This window comes from Protomyctophum bolini (genome assembly GCF_963924005.1).
Source record: "Protomyctophum bolini genome assembly, chromosome: 4".
Taxonomy (NCBI): domain Eukaryota; kingdom Metazoa; phylum Chordata; class Actinopteri; order Myctophiformes; family Myctophidae; genus Protomyctophum; species Protomyctophum bolini.
The window spans coordinates 4,315,720-4,339,250 of record NC_137865.1 but is presented as its reverse complement, the minus strand read 5'-3'; the positions used below and the strand labels follow the sequence as shown (position 1 = coordinate 4,339,250).

The 23,531-nt window shown below is 41.4% G+C and overlaps 1 protein-coding gene across 1 annotated transcript in view; it reads left to right on the top strand.

The window, feature by feature from the left end:
• Positions 1 to 23,531, top strand: part of reln (reelin) — a gene marked incomplete at its 5' end in the record, with an annotated part of 186,680 nt that overhangs the window by 133,909 nt on the left and 29,240 nt on the right. The window contains 9 exons of the mRNA XM_080761211.1: positions 14,729 to 15,002; positions 16,931 to 17,071; positions 17,607 to 17,784; positions 18,209 to 18,293; positions 18,819 to 19,001; positions 20,484 to 20,652; positions 21,561 to 21,666; positions 21,816 to 22,042; positions 23,008 to 23,231. Coding sequence (XP_080617337.1) covers positions 14,729 to 15,002; positions 16,931 to 17,071; positions 17,607 to 17,784; positions 18,209 to 18,293; positions 18,819 to 19,001; positions 20,484 to 20,652; positions 21,561 to 21,666; positions 21,816 to 22,042; positions 23,008 to 23,231 — 1,587 coding nt within the window. The remainder of the gene's footprint in view (positions 1 to 14,728; positions 15,003 to 16,930; positions 17,072 to 17,606; positions 17,785 to 18,208; positions 18,294 to 18,818; positions 19,002 to 20,483; positions 20,653 to 21,560; positions 21,667 to 21,815; positions 22,043 to 23,007; positions 23,232 to 23,531) is intronic.

The window sequence follows — 23,531 nt, the reverse complement described above, 5'->3', positions numbered from 1 at the left end:
AACAGAGCAAAGAAAATAGTATAACAATGAACAAAAATGAATTAAATTATTTAAATAAATGTCAGTGTAGAATAATAATTACACCATCTCGATGAAAGGAAGCAGCAAACATGCATGCATGTTTTTAGCTTAGATTTAAAATAACAGCTAGAGGGTTCATTCATTCATTAATTTATTTTGATCTAGAAGCTGAGAACACATTTTAAATGTTTCACTCATGTCATCAAAACAGGAAGAAAATATGCTGGTGAAATATCTTTCTGTACATGACCCCTTTCAGATGTTGTTGCAGGGATGCTAAGTATTTTCCAGTCTAAGTCATTTGAATGCAAATTATTCAGATCTTAGGTAGGCTATATGCACTCTACTTATACTAAAAGGATCACATGCAAATTGGTTGGCCCATCCTTCCATTCAGCAATAGGGTTACACACCCTAACCCATTATCACCTGTCCTTTTGCAATGGGACATATATCCTCCAAAACATTTACACCACTAGTGTATGGATATTAATGATTATGACATTTTAATCTCTCTCTTTATGACACTTTTAGATTGCAATTATGACTAAAGCCTTGTTCACAAACTGTACACATACATGGTTTTTCCCCTGTATGAGTCCTCATATGTCTTTTTAGATTAGTCTTTAAACTACAGCTCTTGCCACAAACTGTACACAAACTAAAACATTTCTTACCTATTTGACTCCTTATGGAGTGACTTTGTTTGGGTGATTTGAGGTCAACTATTTCCTCCCATGTAAGCCAGGCTTTAGGACAAAAAAAATGGCATTCATAATCATAAAACAACTGTGTTGTTGATGCCCTGATGATTAATACAACATTGTGTGTGACGTCTTACAAAAATGTCCTCACAAGTATAGTAGAACATGATAAATAGACATTGTGAGGTCCATTTTCTGGGTCCTCACAAGAAATAAAAAGATATTTTGAGATAAACATTTTAAATTATTGAAGTCCTCATGAGTATATACAAACTTGTGTGTGCGTCAGTGTTAACAATAACAATACATTGATTTGTGTTATAACTGGTGTTGATAGTAGCACCTTACATGTAAAGACACATCTACTGTACACACAACTGACTTAATCGTCCATCAAGAGTAACTGGTCAATCTGAAAGACATGTTTCATTAATATCAATTGTCAGATAACATATCAACTTATTATGTCCACAACTACTATTATTCTGTCATAGTTTTACCACCATGACTATGGAATGTGTCACCATCCTTAAACAAAACGGTTAGAACATGAAGCATTTATTATTATTATTATTATTATTATACGCTAGATGTAGTACATGGACAGTATGCACACTGTGATAGTAAGACTTACTCCTATCATGTTCACTGTACAATTAATATTCCTATCATGCTCTAGTAACAGTTTGGTATGAATCATGTAAAACTATGCCATTATTGTCACTGTATTGTTCACAGTTGTGATGAGCTTCTTGTAATGAACAGACATAAAGGATCTGTAGCTGTCAAACCTTTATTTGAAAAATAAGAAATTACAGACAGTAAGGTATGACAGAGTAAATATTTTCTATTAAAATGCATTCTATGAAGACAACTATTCTATAAAGAAAGGAGGATGTAAAATTACCACAATCTGCACAACTAAAAAAATGTCTTGCCTATTTGACTCCTAGTGGAGTGACTTTGTGTTGGTGGTTTGAGGTCATGGAGCAGCTTGTTGCTCAAAGACAAACAAACACCAATGCAACTTGGTCCAATCCTTAATCACATACGGAGAAACATCTATGCCGATAATATCTAACTTGCGGAGGTAGCATGCCTTGTCCACGGGAAACAGATCTTTCAACGTATGGCATTGCAAATACGTTTGATAATCACTACTCTGCGCAATATTGTTTTGGAAATGCCACAAATTGCATTGCAGCGAACGAAATCAAATCACAGCTTCCCCTGGGGGTGGGCCATAGTGGGCGGAGTAGCTCTGAATACACGCCGTGGTGTCAGTATATACACAATATGTTAGTCAGTGTCAGCAGCACATTTTACAAGTTGACAATATATTCAAAAAAATAAATGTATAGTTGAATGTATCTAGCTGGGCAAAGCTGCTGATAATTGACATTAAGTGTCAACATATGCCTTATTTGAAGGGAAAAAAACAGCTTTTCCTCTTCTAGACATTAGATTTAGAAACAAACTGTACACGTAAAGGTTTTGATCACCACAATCACTTTTGGCGTCTTTATTTTCTGCCCTTCAATATATTCTCAGTCAATCAAATCATCACTATGGGGTGATCAGCCAATCACAAGCCAATGTTTGTGTTCACACAAACCTGGGAAGCTGGGCATAGGAGGGGATAGCGCCCCTCAAAAAAGCACTAATCATTTAACAGCTTTGTTCCTCTTTGTGAGTCTTCATGTGTGTTTTTAGATTTCCACGCAGACTAAAGCATTTTTCACAAACTGTACACACAAAGGGCTTTTCACCTGTATGAGTCCTCATGTGTAATTTTAGACGATCCATTCGACTAAAGCCTGTGCCACAAACTATACACATAAAGGGCTGTTCCCCTGTATGAGTCCTCATGTGTCTTTTTAGATCAGCCGTTTGACTACAGCCCTTGCCACAAACTGTACATGTATAGGGTTTTTCCCCTGTATGAGTCCTCATGTGTATTTTTATATTGGCCGTTTGAACGAAGCCCTTGCCACAAACTGTACATGTATAGGGTTTTTCCCCTGTATGAGTCCTCATGTGTATTTTTAATTGGCCACTATGAGTACAGCCCTTGCCACAAACGGTACACGTAAAGGGCCTTTCCCCTGTGTGAGTCATCATATGAGATTGTAGAGTATCCTTTCGCCTAAAGCCTGTGCCACAAACTGTACACATACAGGGTTTTTCCCCTGTGTGAGTCAACATGTGTAATTTTAGACTACCCCTTTGATTAAAGCCACTGTCACACACTGTACAAACAAATGGCTTTCCCCCTGAATGAATCATTGTGTGAATCTTCAAAGTTCCCTTGCAATTAAACATTTTACCACAATCTACACAACTAAAACATTTGTTACCTATTTTACTCCTCGTGGAGTGACTTTGTTTTGGTGGTTTGAGGTCATGGAGCAGCTTGTTGCTCAAAGACAAACTATTTCCTCCCATGTGTTGTGTATTGTGCAATTGCTGTGTGTTTAAACCTGACTGGTCATCCATTGTCTCATCCCACTCATCACTGTCTTCAGTGATGTCAGAACAGTGTGAAGAGATGAGCTGATCATCACTAGTTGGTTGTGTTCCACAGTCCTCTACATCAGCTTGTGTTCCCATGTGTTTAGATGAGGTGCTGGCTACAGGTTCTGTTTGTATGTTTTCATCATATTCATGTTTCACTGATAGTAATGTCTCTGTTGATCCACCATACTCCTGTGATCTTTGGAGTAGCTCATCCTGTTCCTCCATCTGTGGAGACTCTGGTTCCTCTTTGATCAGACTGGAGGTTCTCTCCTCCTGTTCATCTTTAATATGTGGACACTCTGGTTCCTCTTTAATCAGACTGGAAGTTATCTCCTCCTGTTCATCTTTAATCTGTGGAGACTCTGGTTCCTCTTTGATCAGACTGGATGTTCTCTCCTGCTGCTCAGGGAATACCTCATCTTTACACACAAGGAGGTGTATGGAGTCTAGATGGAAGATACAGAATAGAAACACATTATTACACGAAACTTCTGCTGTTAGTTCCATATCTGTCCCAATGTTGTCTTGATTCCAGTGTGAAGTGTCACACAAATTATTGTTTCTTACCTCAATTTCTAAAACAAGCCTCTCCTTGTTTCTCAAATATAATTTATTATTAGCTACTGTACAACCTATTCCTATCAGATATATCCACAGAGAATGTTTTTGAATGCAAGTTTAACCCTAACATGAATGGATTGATGCAGTTGGAAGAGTTACCATGTTCAAACATGTTCAAGCCTTTAACAGTTAACATAGTAAAGTTTAACATAGTAAAGGTTTTACCAACCTGCTCTGTGTAGTTTGACGATTGGTTGTAAAACCATATCCAGTAGATTGCGTTGTCGGTCAGTTTCTTGCTTGATTTGGAAAGCTTCATCCTCATACTCTGTTAGAATTCTTCCAACAATCCCAAATATCTCTTCAGCCGCAGCAGATAGTCTCTGGTTGACCAAGGACTTCAATGTTTGTAGTAAAGCCATAACTCAAAACTTGCCCACATAAATTGATAGGCCTACTAGATGTTTTTTAAAGAGCAAAAAATCTTGTACAAGTACTAAAGTTGAAGTATATCCAAAACAAAGCTAGTGCAGAAAGGAGATGTTCAGCTCTTAACAACTAGCAGAGTTTAAAGTGACTCCAAGCAGAACAAACTCTTGTTAAATACTAACAGGGGACCCTGATGCTCCAATCAGAGTCAGGGGGGCGTGACACAGCATTAGAACAATAGAACAAAACTGGCCAATCACTGCTCCCAACAACAAGGGAACTCAATACGTTTTATATCAAACATGAAGCAAATGTTCTATTCTACCCTGGATTTGAACCTTATTGCCTAATAGAAAACACATTCAGGACACAGAGCAATGAAAATAATAGCAAGAACAATAAACTGGCCTGTCCGCATGCAGGCCATTTTACAAACTTTTTTCACAATTTTTTTCACAAACTGTACACAAAAGGGTTTGATCACCACAATCACTTTTGGCATCTTCACTTTTCTGCCCTCACTTTAATCTCCAATATATTCTTTGCTCAGACAATCAAATCATCACTATGGGGTGATCAGCCAATCACAAGCCAATGTTTGTGTTCACACAAACGCAGAAACATTATGTAACTTTCCTATTCTACCCCGGATTTGAACCTTGTTGCCTGAATATAAAATACATTCATGAAACAGAGCAAAGAAAATAGTATAACAATGAACAAAAATGAATTAAATTATTTAAATAAATGTCAGTGTAGAATAATAATTACACCATCTCGATGAAAGGAAGCAGCAAACATGCATGCATGTTTTTAGCTTAGATTTAAAATAACAGCTAGAGGGTTCATTCATTCATTAATTTATTTTGATCTAGAAGCTGAGAACACATTTTAAATGTTTCACTCATGTCATCAAAACAGGAAGAAAATATGCTGGTGAAATATATTTCTGTACATGACCCCTTTCAGATGTTGTTGCAGGGATGCTAAGTATTTTCCAGTCTAAGTCATTTGAATGCAAATTATTCCGATCTTAGGTAGGCTATATGCACTCTACTTATACTAAAAGGATCACATGCAAATTGGTTGGCCCATCCTTCCATTCAGCAATAGGGTTACACACCCTAACCCATTATCACCTGTCCTTTTGCAATGGGACATATATCCTCCAAAACATTTACACCACTAGTGTATGGATATTAATGATTATGACATTTTAATCTCTCTCTTTATGACACTTTTAGATTGCAATTATGACTAAAGCCTGTGCCACAAACTGTACACATACAGGGTTTTTCCCCTGTGTGAGTCAACATGTGTAATTTTAGACTACCCCTTTGATTAAAGCCACTGTCACACACTGTACAAACAAATGGCTTTCCCCCTGAATGAATCATTGTGTGAATCTTCAAAGTTCCCTTGCAATTAAACATTTTACCACAATCTACACAACTAAAACATTTGTTACCTATTTTACTCCTCGTGGAGTGACTTTGTTTTGGTGGTTTGAGGTCATGGAGCAGCTTGTTGCTCAAAGACAAACTATTTCCTCCCATGTGTTGTGTATTGTGCAATTGCTGTGTGTTTAAACCTGACTGGTCATCCATTGTCTCATCCCACTCATCACTGTCTTCAGTGATGTCAGAACAGTGTGAAGAGATGAGCTGATCATCACTAGTTGGTTGTGTTCCACAGTCCTCTACATCAGCTTGTGTTCCCATGTGTTTAGATGAGGTGCTGGCTACAGGTTCTGTTTGTATGTTTTCATCATATTCATGTTTCACTGATAGTAATGTCTCTGTTGATCCACCATACTCCTGTGATCTTTGGAGTAGCTCATCCTGTTCCTCCATCTGTGGAGACTCTGGTTCCTCTTTGATCAGACTGGAGGTTCTCTCCTCCTGTTCATCTTTAATATGTGGACACTCTGGTTCCTCTTTAATCAGACTGGAAGTTATCTCCTCCTGTTCATCTTTAATCTGTGGAGACTCTGGTTCCTCTTTGATCAGACTGGATGTTCTCTCCTGCTGCTCAGGGAATACCTCATCTTTACACACAAGGAGGTGTATGGAGTCTAGATGGAAGATACAGAATAGAAACACATTATTACACGAAACTTCTGCTGTTAGTTCCATATCTGTCCCAATGTTGTCTTGATTCCAGTGTGAAGTGTCACACAAATTATTGTTTCTTACCTCAATTTCTAAAACAAGCCTCTCCTTGTTTCTCAAATATAATTTATTATTAGCTACTGTACAACCTATTCCTATCAGATATATCCACAGAGAATGTTTTTGAATGCAAGTTTAACCCTAACATGAATGGATTGATGCAGTTGGAAGAGTTACCATGTTCAAACATGTTCAAGCCTTTAACAGTTAACATAGTAAAGTTTAACATAGTAAAGGTTTTACCAACCTGCTCTGTGTAGTTTGACGATTGGTTGTAAAACCATATCCAGTAGATTGCGTTGTCGGTCAGTTTCTTGCTTGATTTGGAAAGCTTCATCCTCATACTCTGTTAGAATTCTTCCAACAATCCCAAATATCTCTTCAGCCGCAGCAGATAGTCTCTGGTTGACCAAGGACTTCAATGTTTGTAGTAAAGCCATAACTCAAAACTTGCCCACATAAATTGATAGGCCTACTAGATGTTTTTTAAAGAGCAAAAAATCTTGTACAAGTACTAAAGTTGAAGTATATCCAAAACAAAGCTAGTGCAGAAAGGAGATGTTCAGCTCTTAACAACTAGCAGAGTTTAAAGTGACTCCAAGCAGAACAAACTCTTGTTAAATACTAACAGGGGACCCTGATGCTCCAATCAGAGTCAGGGGGCGTGACACAGCATTAGAACAATAGAACAAAACTGGCCAATCACTGCTCCCAACAACAAGGGAACTCAATACGTTTTATATCAAACATTAAGCAAATGTTCTATTCTACCCTGGATTTGAACCTTATTGCCTAATAGAAAACACATTCAGGACACAGAGCAATGAAAATAATAGCAAGAACAATAAACTGGCCTGTCCGCATGCAGGCCATTTTACAAACTTTTTTCACAATTTTTTTCACAAACTGTACACAAAAGGGTTTGATCACCACAATCACTTTTGGCATCTTCACTTTTCTGCCCTCACTTTAATCTCCAATATATTCTTTGCTCAGACAATCAAATCATCACTATGGGGTGATCAGCCAATCACAAGCCAATGTTTGTGTTCACACAAACGCAGAAACATTATGTAACTTTCCTATTCTACCCCGGATTTGAACCTTGTTGCCTGAATATAAAATACATTCATGAAACAGAGCAAAGAAAATAGTATAACAATGAACAAAAATGAATTAAATTATTTAAATAAATGTCAGTGTAGAATAATAATTACACCATCTCGATGAAAGGAAGCAGCAAACATGCATGCATGTTTTTAGCTTAGATTTAAAATAACAGCTAGAGGGTTCATTCATTCATTAATTTATTTTGATCTAGAAGCTGAGAACACATTTTAAATGTTTCACTCATGTCATCAAAACAGGAAGAAAATATGCTGGTGAAATATCTTTCTGTACATGACCCCTTTCAGATGTTGTTGCAGGGATGCTAAGTATTTTCCAGTCTAAGTCATTTGAATGCAAATTATTCCGATCTTAGGTAGGCTATATGCACTCTACTTATACTAAAAGGATCACATGCAAATTGGTTGGCCCATCCTTCCATTCAGCAATAGGGTTACACACCCTAACCCATTATCACCTGTCCTTTTGCAATGGGACATATATCCTCCAAAACATTTACACCACTAGTGTATGGATATTAATGATTATGACATTTTAATCTCTCTCTTTATGACACTTTTAGATTGCAATTATGACTAAAGCCTTGTTCACAAACTGTACACATACATGGTTTTTCCCCTGTATGAGTCCTCATATGTATTTTTAGACCATTCCTTAAACTACAGCCCTTGCCACAAACTGTACATGTAAAGGGCTTTTCCCATGTATGAGTCATCATTTGTCTTTTTAGATTAGTCTTTAAACTACAGCTCTTGCCACAAACTGTACACAAACTAAAACATTTCTTACCTATTTGACTCCTCATGGAGTGACTTTGTTTGGGTGATTTGAGGTCAACTATTTCCTCCCATGTAAGCCAGGCTTTAGGACAAAAAAAATGGCATTCATAATCATAAAACAACTGTGTTGTTGATGCCCTGATGATTAATACAACATTGTGTGTGACGTCTTACAAAAATGTCCTCACAAGTATAGTAGAACATGATAAATAGACATTGTGAGGTCCATTTTCTGGGTCCTCACAAGAAATAAAAAGATATTTTGAGATAAACATTTTAAATTATTGAAGTCCTCATGAGTATATACAAACTTGTGTGTGCGTCAGTGTTAACAATAACAATACATTGATTTGTGTTATAACTGGTGTTGATAGTAGCACCTTACATGTAAAGACACATCTACTGTACACACAACTGACTTAATCGTCCATCAAGAGTAACTGGTCAATCTGAAAGACATGTTTCATTAATATCAATTGTCAGATAACATATCAACTTATTATGTCCACAACTACTATTATTCTGTCATAGTTTTACCACCATGACTATGGAATGTGTCACCATCCTTAAACAAAACGGTTAGAACATGAAGCATTTATTATTATTATTATTATTATTATTATTATACGCTAGATGTAGTACATGGACAGTATGCACACTGTGATAGTAAGACTTACTCCTATCATGTTCACTGTACAATTAATATTCCTATCATGCTCTAGTAACAGTTTGGTATGAATCATGTAAAACTATGCCATTATTGTCACTGTATTGTTCACAGTTGTGATGAGCTTCTTGTAATGAACAGACATAAAGGATCTGTAGCTGTCAAACCTTTATTTGAAAAATAAGAAATTACAGACAGTAAGGTATGACAGAGTAAATATTTTCTATTAAAATGCATTCTATGAAGACAACTATTCTATAAAGAAAGGAGGATGTAAAATTACCACAATCTGCACAACTAAAAAAATGTCTTGCCTATTTGACTCCTAGTGGAGTGACTTTGTGTTGGTGGTTTGAGGTCATGGAGCAGCTTGTTGCTCAAAGACAAACAAACACCAATGCAACTTGGTCCAATCCTTAATCACATACGGAGAAACATCTATGCCGATAATATCTAACTTGCGGAGGTAGCATGCCTTGTCCACGGGAAACAGATCTTTCAACGTATGGCATTGCAAATACGTTTGATAATCACTACTCTGCGCAATATTGTTTTGGAAATGCCACAAATTGCATTGCAGCGAACGAAATCAAATCACAGCTTCCCCTGGGGGTGGGCCATAGTGGGCGGAGTAGCTCTGAATACACGCCGTGGTGTCAGTATATACACAATATGTTAGTCAGTGTCAGCAGCACATTTTACAAGTTGACAATATATTCAAAAAAATAAATGTATAGTTGAATGTATCTAGCTGGGCAAAGCTGCTGATAATTGACATTAAGTGTCAACATATGCCTTATTTGAAGGGAAAAAAACAGCTTTTCCTCTTCTAGACATTAGATTTAGAAACAAACTGTACACGTAAAGGTTTTGATCACCACAATCACTTTTGGCGTCTTTATTTTCTGCCCTTCAATATATTCTCAGTCAATCAAATCATCACTATGGGGTGATCAGCCAATCACAAGCCAATGTTTGTGTTCACACAAACCTGGGAAGCTGGGCATAGGAGGGGATAGCGCCCCTCAAAAAAGCACTAATCATTTAACAGCTTTGTTCCTCTTTGTGAGTCTTCATGTGTGTTTTTAGATTTCCACGCAGACTAAAGCATTTTTCACAAACTGTACACACAAAGGGCTTTTCACCTGTATGAGTCCTCATGTGTAATTTTAGACGATCCATTCGACTAAAGCCTGTGCCACAAACTATACACATAAAGGGCTGTTCCCCTGTATGAGTCCTCATGTGTCTTTTTAGATCAGCCGTTTGACTACAGCCCTTGCCACAAACTGTACATGTATAGGGTTTTTCCCCTGTATGAGTCCTCATGTGTATTTTTATATTGGCCGTTTGAACGAAGCCCTTGCCACAAACTGTACATGTATAGGGTTTTTCCCCTGTATGAGTCCTCATGTGTATTTTTAATTGGCCACTATGAGTACAGCCCTTGCCACAAACGGTACACGTAAAGGGCCTTTCCCCTGTGTGAGTCATCATATGAGATTGTAGAGTATCCTTTCGCCTAAAGCCTGTGCCACAAACTGTACACATACAGGGTTTTTCCCCTGTGTGAGTCAACATGTGTAATTTTAGACTACCCCTTTGATTAAAGCCACTGTCACACACTGTACAAACAAATGGCTTTCCCCCTGAATGAATCATTGTGTGAATCTTCAAAGTTCCCTTGCAATTAAACATTTTACCACAATCTACACAACTAAAACATTTGTTACCTATTTTACTCCTCGTGGAGTGACTTTGTTTTGGTGGTTTGAGGTCATGGAGCAGCTTGTTGCTCAAAGACAAACTATTTCCTCCCATGTGTTGTGTATTGTGCAATTGCTGTGTGTTTAAACCTGACTGGTCATCCATTGTCTCATCCCACTCATCACTGTCTTCAGTGATGTCAGAACAGTGTGAAGAGATGAGCTGATCATCACTAGTTGGTTGTGTTCCACAGTCCTCTACATCAGCTTGTGTTCCCATGTGTTTAGATGAGGTGCTGGCTACAGGTTCTGTTTGTATGTTTTCATCATATTCATGTTTCACTGATAGTAATGTCTCTGTTGATCCACCATACTCCTGTGATCTTTGGAGTAGCTCATCCTGTTCCTCCATCTGTGGAGACTCTGGTTCCTCTTTGATCAGACTGGAGGTTCTCTCCTCCTGTTCATCTTTAATATGTGGACACTCTGGTTCCTCTTTAATCAGACTGGAAGTTATCTCCTCCTGTTCATCTTTAATCTGTGGAGACTCTGGTTCCTCTTTGATCAAACTGGAAGTTCTCTCCTCCTGTTCATCTTTAATCTGAAGAGACCCTGGTTCCTCTTTGATCAGACTGGAGGTTCTCTCCTCCTGTTCATCTTTAATCTGTGGACACTCTGGTTCCTCTTTGATCAGACTGGAAGTTATCTCCTCCTGTTCCTCTTTAATCTGTAGAGACCCTGGTTCCTCTTTGACCAGACTGGATGTTCTCTCCTGCTGCTCAGGGAATACCTCATCTTTACACACAAGGAGGTGTATGGAGTCTAGATGGAAGATACAGAATAGAAACACATTATTACACAAAACTACTGCTTTTAGTTCCATATCTGTCCAAATGTTGTCTTGATTCCAGTGTGAAGTGTCACAGTATTGTTTCTTACCTCAATTTCTAAAACAAGCCTCTCCTTGTTTCTCAAATATAATTTATCATTAGCTACAACCTATTCCTATCAGATATATCCACAGAGAATGTTTTTGAATGCAAGTTTAACCCTAACATGAATGGATTGATGCAGTTGGAAGAGTTACCATGTTCAAGCCTTTAACAGTTAACATAGTAAAGGTTAACGTAGTAAAGGTTTTACCAACCTGCTCTGTGTAGTTTGACGATTGGTTGTAAAACCATATCCAGTAGAATGCGTTGTCGGTCAGTTTCTTGCTTGATTTGGAAAGCTTCATCCTCGTACTCTGTTAGAATTCTTCCAACAATCCCAAATATCTCTTCAGCCGCAGCAGATAGTCTCTGGTTGACCAAGGACTTCAATGTTTGTAGTAAAGCCATAACTCAAAACTTGCCCACATAAATTGATAGGCCTACTAGATGTATTTTAAAGAGCAAAAATCTTGTACAAGTACTAAAGTTGAAGTATATCCAAAACAAAGCTAGTGCTGAAAGGAGATGTTCAGCTCTTAACAACTAGCAGAGTTTAAAGTTACTCCAAGCAGAACAAACTCTTGTTACATACTAACAGGGGACCCTGATGCTCCAATCAGATTCAGGGGGGCGTGACACAGCATTAGAACAATAGAACAAAACTGGCCAATCACTGCTCCCAACAACAAGGGAACTCAATATGTTTTTAATTAAGCAAATGTTCTATTCTACCCTGGATTTGAACCTTATTGCCTAATAGAAAACACATTCAGGACACAGAGCAATGAAAATAATAGCAAGAACAATAAACTGGCCTGTCCGCATGCAGGCCATTTTACAAGTTGACAATCTATTCAAAAATGTATAGTCCGTCATGTTTAATGTATCTAGCTGGATAGATGCCTTTTTCACAAACTGTACACAAAAGGGTTTGATCACCACAATCACTTTTGGCATCTTCACTTTTCTGCCCTCACTTTAATCTCCAATATATTCTTTGCTCAGACAATCAAATCATCACTATGGGGTGATCAGCCAATCACAAGCCAATGTTTGTGTTCACACAAACGCAGAAACATTATGTAACTTTCCTATTCTACCCCGGATTTGAACCTTGTTGCCTGAATATAAAATACATTCATGAAACAGAGCAAAGAAAATAGTATAACAATGAACAAAAATGAATGAAATTATTTAAATAAATGTCAGTGTAGAATAATAAGTACACCATCTCGATGAAAGGAAGCAGCAAACATGCATGCATGTTTTTAGCTTAGATTTAAAATAACAGCTAGAGGGTTCATTCATTCATTAATTTATTTTGATCTAGAAGCTGAGAACACATTTTAAATGTTTCACTCATGTCATCAAAACAGGAAGAAAATATGCTGGTGAAATATCTTTCTGTACATGACCCCTTTCAGATGTTGCAGGGATGCTAAGTATTTTCCAGTCTAAGTCATTTGAATGCAAATTATTCCGATCTTAGGTAGGCTATATGCACTCTACTTATACTAAAAGGATCACATGCAAATTGGTTGGCCCATCCTTCCATTCAGCAATAGGGTTACACACCCTGGCTAAACCATTATCACCTGTCCATTTGCAATGGGACATATATCCTCCAAAACATTCACAACAATTACACCACTAGTGTATGGATATTAATGATTATGACATTTTAATCTCTCTCTTTATGACACTTTTAGATTGCAATTATGACTAAAGCCTTGTTCACAAACTGTACACATACATGGTTTTTCCCCTGTATGAGTCCTCATGTGTATTTTTAGACCTTTCCTTAAACTACAGCCCTTGCCACAAACTGTACATGTAAAGGGCTTTTTCCATGTATGAGTCATAATTTGTCTTTTTAGATTAGTCTTTAAACTACAGCTCTTGCCACAAACTGTACACAAACTAAAACATTTCTCTCCTATTTGACTCCTCATGGAGTGACTTTGTTTGGGTGATTTGAGGTCAACTATTTCCTCCCATGTGTTGTATTGTGTGTTTAAACCTGACTGGTCATCCGTGGTCTCATCCCGCTCATCACTGTCTTCAGTGATTCAGAACAGTGTGAAGAGAGGAGCTTGAAACATGACATGAAAACATGTCTTGTGTCTTAGTGGAGGCAGCTACATACATACATAGCTACTACATTCCATTATGGAGTATCACTGCCATCTGCAGCATTTTAACAGGTTTGTGTCCGATATTTACAGTAGCCAACAGTCACTTCTGTAAAATCTCTATAGGATATTGTAGCTGTCAGGCAGAAACCTTGTATCTCCATATTTAACCTCTTTTTCATTTCCTTTGTTGTATTAATGCCGTACTTAAGTTTAAGCCAGGCTTTAGGACTGAAAAATGGCATTCATAATCTTAAAACAACTGTGTTGTTGATGCCCTGATGATTACTACAACATAGTGTGTGACGTCTTACCAAAATGTCCTCACAAGTATAGTAGAACATGATAAATAGACGCTGTGAGGTCCATTTTCCGGGTCTTCACAAGAAAAAATATATATTTTGAGATAAACGTTTAAAATTGTTGACGTCCTCATGAGTATAGTTATACAAACCTGTGTGTGCGTCAGTGTTGTTTTCGTCGACTAAGACGAAAAATGTCGACTACCTTTTTTCACTGACAAAAACTAAATAGAAACGAAATGAAAACTAAGCTACGATGACTAAAACAACTAAGACAAAATATAAACTAGACTAACATGAAGGGACTAGTGGACAAGAGATCCGGTATAAGTCATTTACACTTGGTTGCATGCTGAAAATAGCCGATCTACAAGCTCACACGTTGTGAGCTTGTAGATCGGCTATTTTCAGCAAGTGTAACAAATTGTCATTACGACGGCATCAAGGCCAGCCAAAATACATTTTAGTCGACTAAATCACCCGTAGATTTAGTCGACTAAAATATCATGACATTTAGTCGACTAAAACGAAACCAACAATAACACATTCCAGGTGACTTAAAATGTGACTAAAAAACTTTTCAAGAGACTGACTAAAACAAAAACAAAAAATGTGCTGCTCAAAATCAACACTGCTGTGTGTGTGTGTGTGTGTGTGTGTGTTCTCTGTGTGTTCCCAGAGAAGCCGCGCTACGCCGAGACGTGGGACTTCGAGGTGTCGGGCTCGTCCTTCCTGCAGTTCTCCGTCAGCATGGGCTGCAGCAAGTCCACGTCCTTCTCCCACGGCGTGCGCCTGGAGTTCTCCACGGACTGCGGCCGCGGCTGGGCCCTCGTCCAGCCCGAGTGCGTGCCGCCGGCCATCGGCTGCGCCGGCTACACCCAGAGCTCCGTCTACACCTCCACCCAGTACAAGCACTGGAGGAGGATCACCGTGTACCTGCCCAGCGCTGCCAAGTGAGAGAGGGTTTTACATTCATGAATAAAACATTATACTTTGAACTCGCTCTGGAACGGACGGGAACCCCCTTTGGTGTTTTGTTTTTTTGTTAAGCATTATGTTATACTTTAGCTAACAGAAAGGAGAGGTCGCACAACTGCCAAAAAAATACCTTTTATTTACCCTGAAGAAGGCAACTAGCTTGTCGAAACGTTGGTAAATAACAAGTATTTGTGCGTCCTCTCCTTTCTGTTGTAAAGTTTGTCTCCCGTGGTCAGCACCTCCCTGTACTCTTGGTGTGCGCTCCTACCATTTTGTTTGCCTTGATACTTTAGATATTGAAAAATAGCTAAAAATATTCTGACAGCGCTCATTGGTATACATGCACGGTACACCAATGTGGTACACACATTCGTTACCAACACAAATCTATAATGAGGGAATACCAAGGGTGAGCCAGGAGAATGAGACTATAGCAGGATACTGCCAAAGAACAGCATAGAACAGCCAGCAAACTATAGTGCTGTGGGAACCAACACATGGGCACCGGTCACGAGGACGTCCCAACATGAACATACCGGTATGTTGGATGACTGTACTCAAGATCGACGCAGGAGCGCAAAGCACCAACGAGCTGGCCAGATGTATGGAGAACCAGGATGGCTGGAAGCAACGACGACCTAGAGAGAGTATAGCATATTTTTGAGGGTTTTTTTTCAGTAACAACATACATAAATGGATGCACCTGGGACGTATCCTCAGTGATGTGTCCCGAGGTCATCGGGGTTTCGGGTCTCCCAACATCATACCCCTCACTCAGGGGTGATCAAGCCCTTGACTTACGGGGCCACACAATCCGTTCCTCCTGAACTATACTCTGCCGGGACTGGGAGGTACCATTCTGGCGCGTGGAAGGACTATAGGCTCTGTGGGTTGACTCCTGTCCGGGCCCCTCCTATACGTCTCACCAGGTCCACTCCTGCTCTCACCAGGTCAGGCCCCTGTGCGTTGCACCAGACTCCCAGCACCAGGCACTTTATTCAGGAATGGTGGATTCTCAAGCCGCAACGGTTCCCGCAGGCTCCACCTTGCCCTTGGTCGTGCCGCAGGCTCCGCTTGAGGCTTGAATGGCCCTCCTAAAGGCCTCACTGTGGGTTTGTTGGGCTTCTTCCTCGCGGAAGACACAGGCAGGGGCGCCAACCCATACTGCTCCTGCTCCTAGGGAGGGTCTCCTCGTCTCTCCAACTCTTTAGTTCAGGTTGGGACACCTATTTCCTCCAATCAGGATAGAGAACTCAGTCAGAATGCAGATTAAACAAGTGAAGTTGGACGCAGGAACATTGGAACTGGAACACTGCAAAAATGAAGCTGATGAATGGGTATACTCTTTCCTGATTGGCTGATGATTGGCATGGCAACCGCACCTTGAAATGTATAGAAATGTATTTCCAGGAGGGTTGATAATAGAGCGCCGAAGTCCTGACTCCTGACGTCACTGGCTCATCCCTCAGATTCACGGAAGTAATTTCTCTACGGAGAATAACATGGCGGGTCATCGTAATATTGTCTCTTTATCATCTGTATCGTTTGCGACAAGCGACACGACAGCCAGTCACTCATATATAAGATACAGTCTGTTTCTAGCGAAAATAAAATATAACTAATTCAGCGGCAGTAACGATAGCGTTTTTCACTTGATTCTTCAAATCCATATGAGTGAAGCGGCCGGGATGACATGTTTATTTTTCAAACACAGACCTTATTTGAGGCGATATAGTAATATATAGTATATTAGTATATAGTATATTGTATAGTAATATAAACGTGTGTGTGTGTGTGTGTGTGTGTGTGTGTGTGTGTGTGTGTGTGTGTGTGTGTGTGTGTGTGTGTGTGTGCGTGTGTGTGTGTGTGTGTGTGTGTGTGCGTGTGTGCGTGCGTGCGTCAGCTCCCCCAGGACTCGGTTTCGGTGGATCCAGACTCACTTCACCCCCGGGGCAGAGGGCTGGGCTCTGGACAACGTTCTGCTGGCTCCTGGGTGTCCCTGGATGTGCTCTGGACACGGCCTGTGTGACAACGGACACTGTGTGTATGTACATGCATCATGCACGCACGCACGCACAAAGGCTATACTCACACAACAATGTTGGTGTTTTAAGCATTATGTTATGCTTTAGCTTTATATATAGCTGTTTAAAAATAGCAGATCTACAAGCTCATATGTACTTGTAGGTGTGCTATTCTTTTTTAAATCGTGAAAATGTGGCGCAAATCTTTGAATATATATTCTTTCTTTCATTTTTAACTCAAATCTATGTGCTCCTGGGTGGTCCCTGGAACAACATATTTTCAGATGGGGCTCGGCAGCCAAATACAGATCATTCTAGTGCTCCTTGACATGAAATAGTTTGAGAACGACTGACATAGAAACAGGTTTTTCAGAAAACTGTCATGATTTAGAAGACAATTTGTAGAATTGACCTAAATGGGTTTTATTTTTTAACCTAGCGCCGAAAACCTGGCGACTGCTCCCTATTGGTTCATCGACCTATAACGTTCCCTCCCCCAAAAAGGACACCAATGCTTTCCCAGTTGTAACGAGTCATTACTGTGATTGTTCTCAGGTGTGATAAAGGCTTCGGGGGTCCCCACTGTGTCCCGTCGGTCCCCCTGCCCTCCGTCCTCCGGGACGACTTCAACGAGAACCTGCAGCAGGAGGCGTGGCCTGAGGTCCACGGCGCCGAGCGAGGGACGCTGAGCGGAGAGCCGCTCAAGTCTGGCACCGCCCTCATCTTTAAAGGGGTACTACACCCGCTTTTAAACAGTCTTTAAAGGGATTGCTGTACAACACCTGTTTTTAAAGTCTTTAAAGGGGTACTACACCCGCTTTTAAACAGTCTTTAAAGGGATTGCTGTACAACACCTGTTTTTAAAGTCTTTAAAGGGGTGCTACACCTGGTTTTTAAACTGTCTTTAAAGGGGTACTACACCTGTCTTTAATTAAAGGGATGCTACACCTGTTTTTTTAAAGGGCATTGAATGAATTGAACGCAATGTTTTTATACCTCAGTCAGTCATGTGTTTACTGTACGTGTAGCGTTTTGACATAAATGTCGCTGACAACGCTTGGTCGACTTGTAGCTAGTATGAACAGCTGTGTGTGTGTGTGTGTGTGTGTGTGTGTGTGTGTGTGTGTGTGTGTGTGTGTGTGTGTGTGCGTGCACAGGACGGTCTTCGTATGCTGGTCTCCAGGGACCTGGACTGCACTAGTACTCTGTACATCCAGTTCAGCTTCAAGTTCATCACTAAAGGTGAATGATTGATTGATTGATTGATTGATTGATTGATTCATTAATTCATCCATCCATCCATCCATCCATCCATCCACCCATTCATTAAATAATCAATTCATTCATTAATTCATTCATTCATGTTAGCTTAATGCTAACGTGTGCTGTGTGTTGTCCTCCATGTTAGCTTCATGCTAACGTGTGCTGTGTGTTATCCTCCATGTTAGCTTCATGCTAACGTGTGCCGTGTGTTATCCTCCATGTTAGCTTCATGCTAACGTGTGCTGTGTGTTGTCCTCCATGTTAGCTTCATGCTAACGTGTGCTGTGTGTTGTCCTCCATGTTAGCTTCATGCTAACGTGTGCTGTGTACGTGTTGTCCTTCATGTCAGCTTCATGCTAACATGTGCTGTGTGTTATCCTCCATGTTAGCTTCATGCTAACGTGTGCTGTGTGTTATCCTCCATGTTAGCTTCATGCTAACGTGTGCCGTGTGTTATCCTCCATGTTAGCTTCATGCTAACGTGTGCTGTGTGTTATCCTCCAGGGGTCCCAGAGCGCTCCCACTCGGTCCTCCTGCAGTACTCGGTGAACGGAGGCATCAGCTGGCTCCTGCTGGACGAGTTCTACTTCCCCACCTCCACGGACACCCTGTTCCTGCACCTGCCCCTCCCTGCCAGCGCCCAGACCAACGCCACGCGCTTCAGACTGTGGCAGCCCTACAACAGTGGTGAGACACCCACACCATAGCCTGGCCCAGCCTGTGTGATATCTGGTCTTTAGACCGGCGAAATGCCGGCACAATAAAAAACAGTGTATCCTATTGGTTTACCCGCCCTTCCTCCTCCTCCCCTCCCCGGTAGAAAACAGCGGAGAAGACTGACGTCACCAAATTAGGAGCGACGCCCCTCTGAATTCTGTTATTGCTTATCGAAATACAGTGCCACATCTTCCAATGGGTTTCCCCAAGCTTTCATTTTTGAGCCGAATATGCGAACGAAAATAAAAGCCTGGCTAAAGCCGATTCTACCGACACCATACCTCATCCTATATGTTGGGGCGGGAACCCCTGTTTTAAGGATTATGTTATACTTTAGCTATTGAAAAATAGCAGATCTACAGCTCATAGCGCGGCAGGGGGGTGGGTCCCTGGAACAACACATTTTGAGATGGGGGTTGGAGGCCAAATACATATAATTCTGGGGGTCCTTGACAATATATATAGTATATAGTATGTAAATAGTTTGAGAACCACTGACATAGAAACATAGGTTTATCAGAAAACTGTCATGATTTCGAAGACATTTTGTAGAATCGTCCTCATGTCTAAATGGGTTAAACCATATAGCTTATATAACCATATCATATACCATATACGATATACCATACATACCAACCCTGCACTGGTGAGACACCATATAGGGCTTCTCAAAGTCAGTGCCGTGGCACCCTATGTTCAGTATTTAAGTCCGACGTCATGTTGTAGTGCTACGTTATGTCCGGGTCCAAGAGGCACCAGCTCCCGTCCGCTTCTCATTGTAAATAGGATATCTAAACGCGTGAATCTTTTTGCAATGACGTTATTTTTCAGAAAGGAAGCCATTGAGGGTTAAAATGGGTCTTAATGCTTCCAACTCGAGTAGAATTATTAAGTGTCAATGACTACAAAAATATATGATGTTGAGACAATAAAGACTATTATTATCATTATCATTGAAGGTGGCAACCATTTGATCGGTAAGATATTTCGGGGGCATATTTAGAATGTGTGCAGGCTTGAGTATGTTGAATCTAATAGTTTGCATTAATGAGGATTTAGTCGACACAATAACATAAAATGGCGATAGTATTTCCGTGTGGGGCAGACGGCCTGTCACAGCCAGATTTGGGAGAGCAGCGCAGCTTTGTTGTTGTTGAGGAAAGCGGTAAAATGAGACTTTCGTGGTTGTTTTCGTCTCAGATGTATAGTCCGACGGAGCGTCACAGTATAACTCCATGGGGACACAAAAGAGACACAAAAGTATAGGACCCGGAAAGTGTCTCAGGAGGGGGCGCTCACGTCACGGCTAAAATACTGAATAGGGGTGCCTCAGAATGCTTTGATAACATTTGAACGGTATCAATGTCACTTCAGTTTAACCATGTGTGTGTGTGTGTGTGTGACTGTGTGTGTGTGTGTGTGTGTGTGTGTGCGTGTGTGTGTGTGCTCCAGGTAAGAAGGAGGAGGTGTGGGTCATCGATGACCTCATCATCGACGGCGGTTCTCTCCAGAACTCCCCTCTGGTGTTCGACGGCTTCGAGGACGGACCCGAGCCCCAGAACTGGCTGTTCTACCCCGGGGGCAACACGGGGGTCTACTGCCCCTACCAGAAGACTGGCCTGTGAGGACCACGCGCGCACGCACACACACACACACACACACACGCAAGCGCGCACACAAATTTTGATTAGAAAACATACATTAACAACCTAAACCCTACACATTTTGGCTATTTACAATAGATTTTGTACACATTTTGAACTCGTGAAATGGGACATTCTGCAATATGAGTACTTTTACCTTTAGTACTTTAAGTACATTTTGATGCCCATGCTTTTGTACTTTCACTCGAGTACATTTTCAATTCCATATACTTTTACTTGTAACGAAGTACTTGTATACATTTCGGTATTGGTACTTTTACTTAAGTAAAGCAATTGAGTACCTTTTTCCACCACTGCACACACGCACATGCACATGCACACGCGCATGCGCGCACACACACACACACACACACACACACACACACACACACACACACACACACACACACACACACAAAAAGTCCCAAAAGCCACTGGATCACACTTGATCCACTTCCGATGCTTTGACCTGCCTTGTTTAAAAAATAAATAAAAAAACACGTCACAAATAATGTCACCACGTTACGCATAGTTTTGCGAGGTTAGGTAGCGTTAGGTTTAAGGTTTAGGGTTTGGCATAGTTGCAAAAGCGGTCTTTGCTGAAGCAGTATATTATGTTTTCAAAGTATATACCCAAATGCGTTAATCACCATGAAGTACACAGTACACTGTCTAAATGTGTGTGTGTGTGTGTGTGTGTGTGTGTGTGTGTGTGTGTGTGTGTGTGTGTGTGTGTGTGTGTGTGTGTGTGTGTGTGTGTGTGTGTGTGTGTGTGTGTGTGTGTGTGTGTGTGTGTGTGTGTGTGTGTGTGTGTGTGTGTGTGTGTGTGTGTGTGTGTGCGTGCGTGCGTGCGTGCGTGCGTGCGTGCGTGCGTGCGTGCGTGCAGGGAGCAGGATGAGTCCGCTATGGTGTTTGTGTCCAGTGAGCTGGGAGAACACTCCATCACCACCAGAGACATCAACGTCAACGAGAATACCATCATCCAGTTTGAAGTAAGCCTACACACACGCGCACACACACACACACACACACACACACACACACACACACACAATTTCTGGAAAAGAGCAACTATCATTTCCTTGTTGCTGAGTGTGTGTGTGTGTGTGTGTGTGTGCGTGTGTGTGTGTGTGTGCTCCAGATCAACGTAGGCTGCACGAGTGACAGCTCCTCTCCAAACCCCGTGCGCCTGGAGTTCTCGCGGGACTTCGGCTCGACGTGGCACCTGCTGGTGCCTCTGTGCACGGGCGGTGCCACCCCGTCCTCCCTGTGCTCCACGGAGCTCCACCCGGCCTCCGTCTACTACCCTGGCACCACCCACGGCTGGAGGAGGGAGGTGGTCAGCTTCGGCAAGCTCCGCCTGTGTGGGTAAGAAACATGGATTAACCGGAGGTCATTTTGACCGCAAAGTTCAATTCAGTTTAGTCAGAAATGTATTTTGTCGGGCCTTAGCGGTTTTACTGCTCCTGCCAGAACGTTCCGTCATAAGGAATCCAACCAGCAACTGCCTCTGGCGCAATGTTCCGTCTGATTAGCTTTATTATTATATCAGGAAAGGCCTTTCCTTTCTTTAGCGATCCTAGACCGGATTGCGCAACCGCGATCTGCCGTCCACCTCCAAAACAGGCTGACTATAAAAAGCTGAATAACTCAAAATCTACGGGGCTCTCCATGGTTTGGATAAAATGCGCGATGTTCGGAGGTCTTTGCTGATTATCCGGTGGTTTAGATGGAAACATTGGCGCTTTCTAGAGCAAGGATGGCTTTGTTTCAGCTCGCTAACATTGACGCTATTTATTTAGCATTAAAGATGGACGCCCAGACAGGATGTCAGTCTTTGTTCCATGCTGAAAATAGCAGAGTATACAAGCTCACATGCGTCGCAGTGGGATGTGGGATGAGCTTGTAGATCTGCTATTTTGAGAGCACACGTAAAAAGACTTTCATTTATTTCCGTTCTCTTCACCACTAGAACCTCCCTAACATTTGTGTCTAGTTTGTATTTCTTGACGAATTTGTCAATTATGTTTAGTCTCAGTTTTAGTCATCATCGCATAGTTTCCAGTGGAAAAAAGAGAGTCGACAAACGTTTTTCGTCATAGTTTTAGTCAACACTGGCTGTTTCATTTTTACTGGCTGCTGTTAATGAACCTGAATCTCAGCATGGGGAAGTGACTTCAGTGTGAGGAGGGAGACTATAGGCTTATGTCTTCCTTCCTATACATTATTGTTGACTGATTTGATCCATGAAAAAAGAAAAACTAACCAAAATTAAACTATTTATATTATTATGTCCACCTCTCCCTCTCCCTCTCTCTCCCTCTCTCTCCCAGGTCGGTGAGGTTCCGCTGGTACCAGGGCTTCTATTCGTCGGGCCAGGCCCCTCCCACCTGGGCCCTGGACAACGTGTACGTGGGGCCTCAGTGCCAGGACATGTGCCACGGCCACGGGGCGTGCGAGGGCGGGTCGCACTGCGTGTGCGACCCGGGGTACTCCGGTCCCGACTGCTCGCTGCCCAACACGCCCAACCCGGACTTCCTCAAGGAGGACTTTGAAGGTGTGTGGGTGTGTGTGTGTGTGTGTGTGTGTGTGTACATGTGTGCGTGCCTGCATGCGTGCCACAGAGCTCACCATGAGGCGCTCCACTGCTGGTACGACTGAGTCCTAGAGCTCTCTGCTGTCTGTCTGGGTACGACTGCTGTTCTGAGTCCTATAGAGCTCTCTGCTGTCTGTCTGGGTACGACTGCTGTTCTGAGTCCTATAGAGCTCTCTGCTGTCTGTCTGGGTACGACTGCTGCTCTGAGTCCTAGAGCTCTCTGCTGTCTGTCTGTGTACGACTGCTGCTCTGAGTCCTATA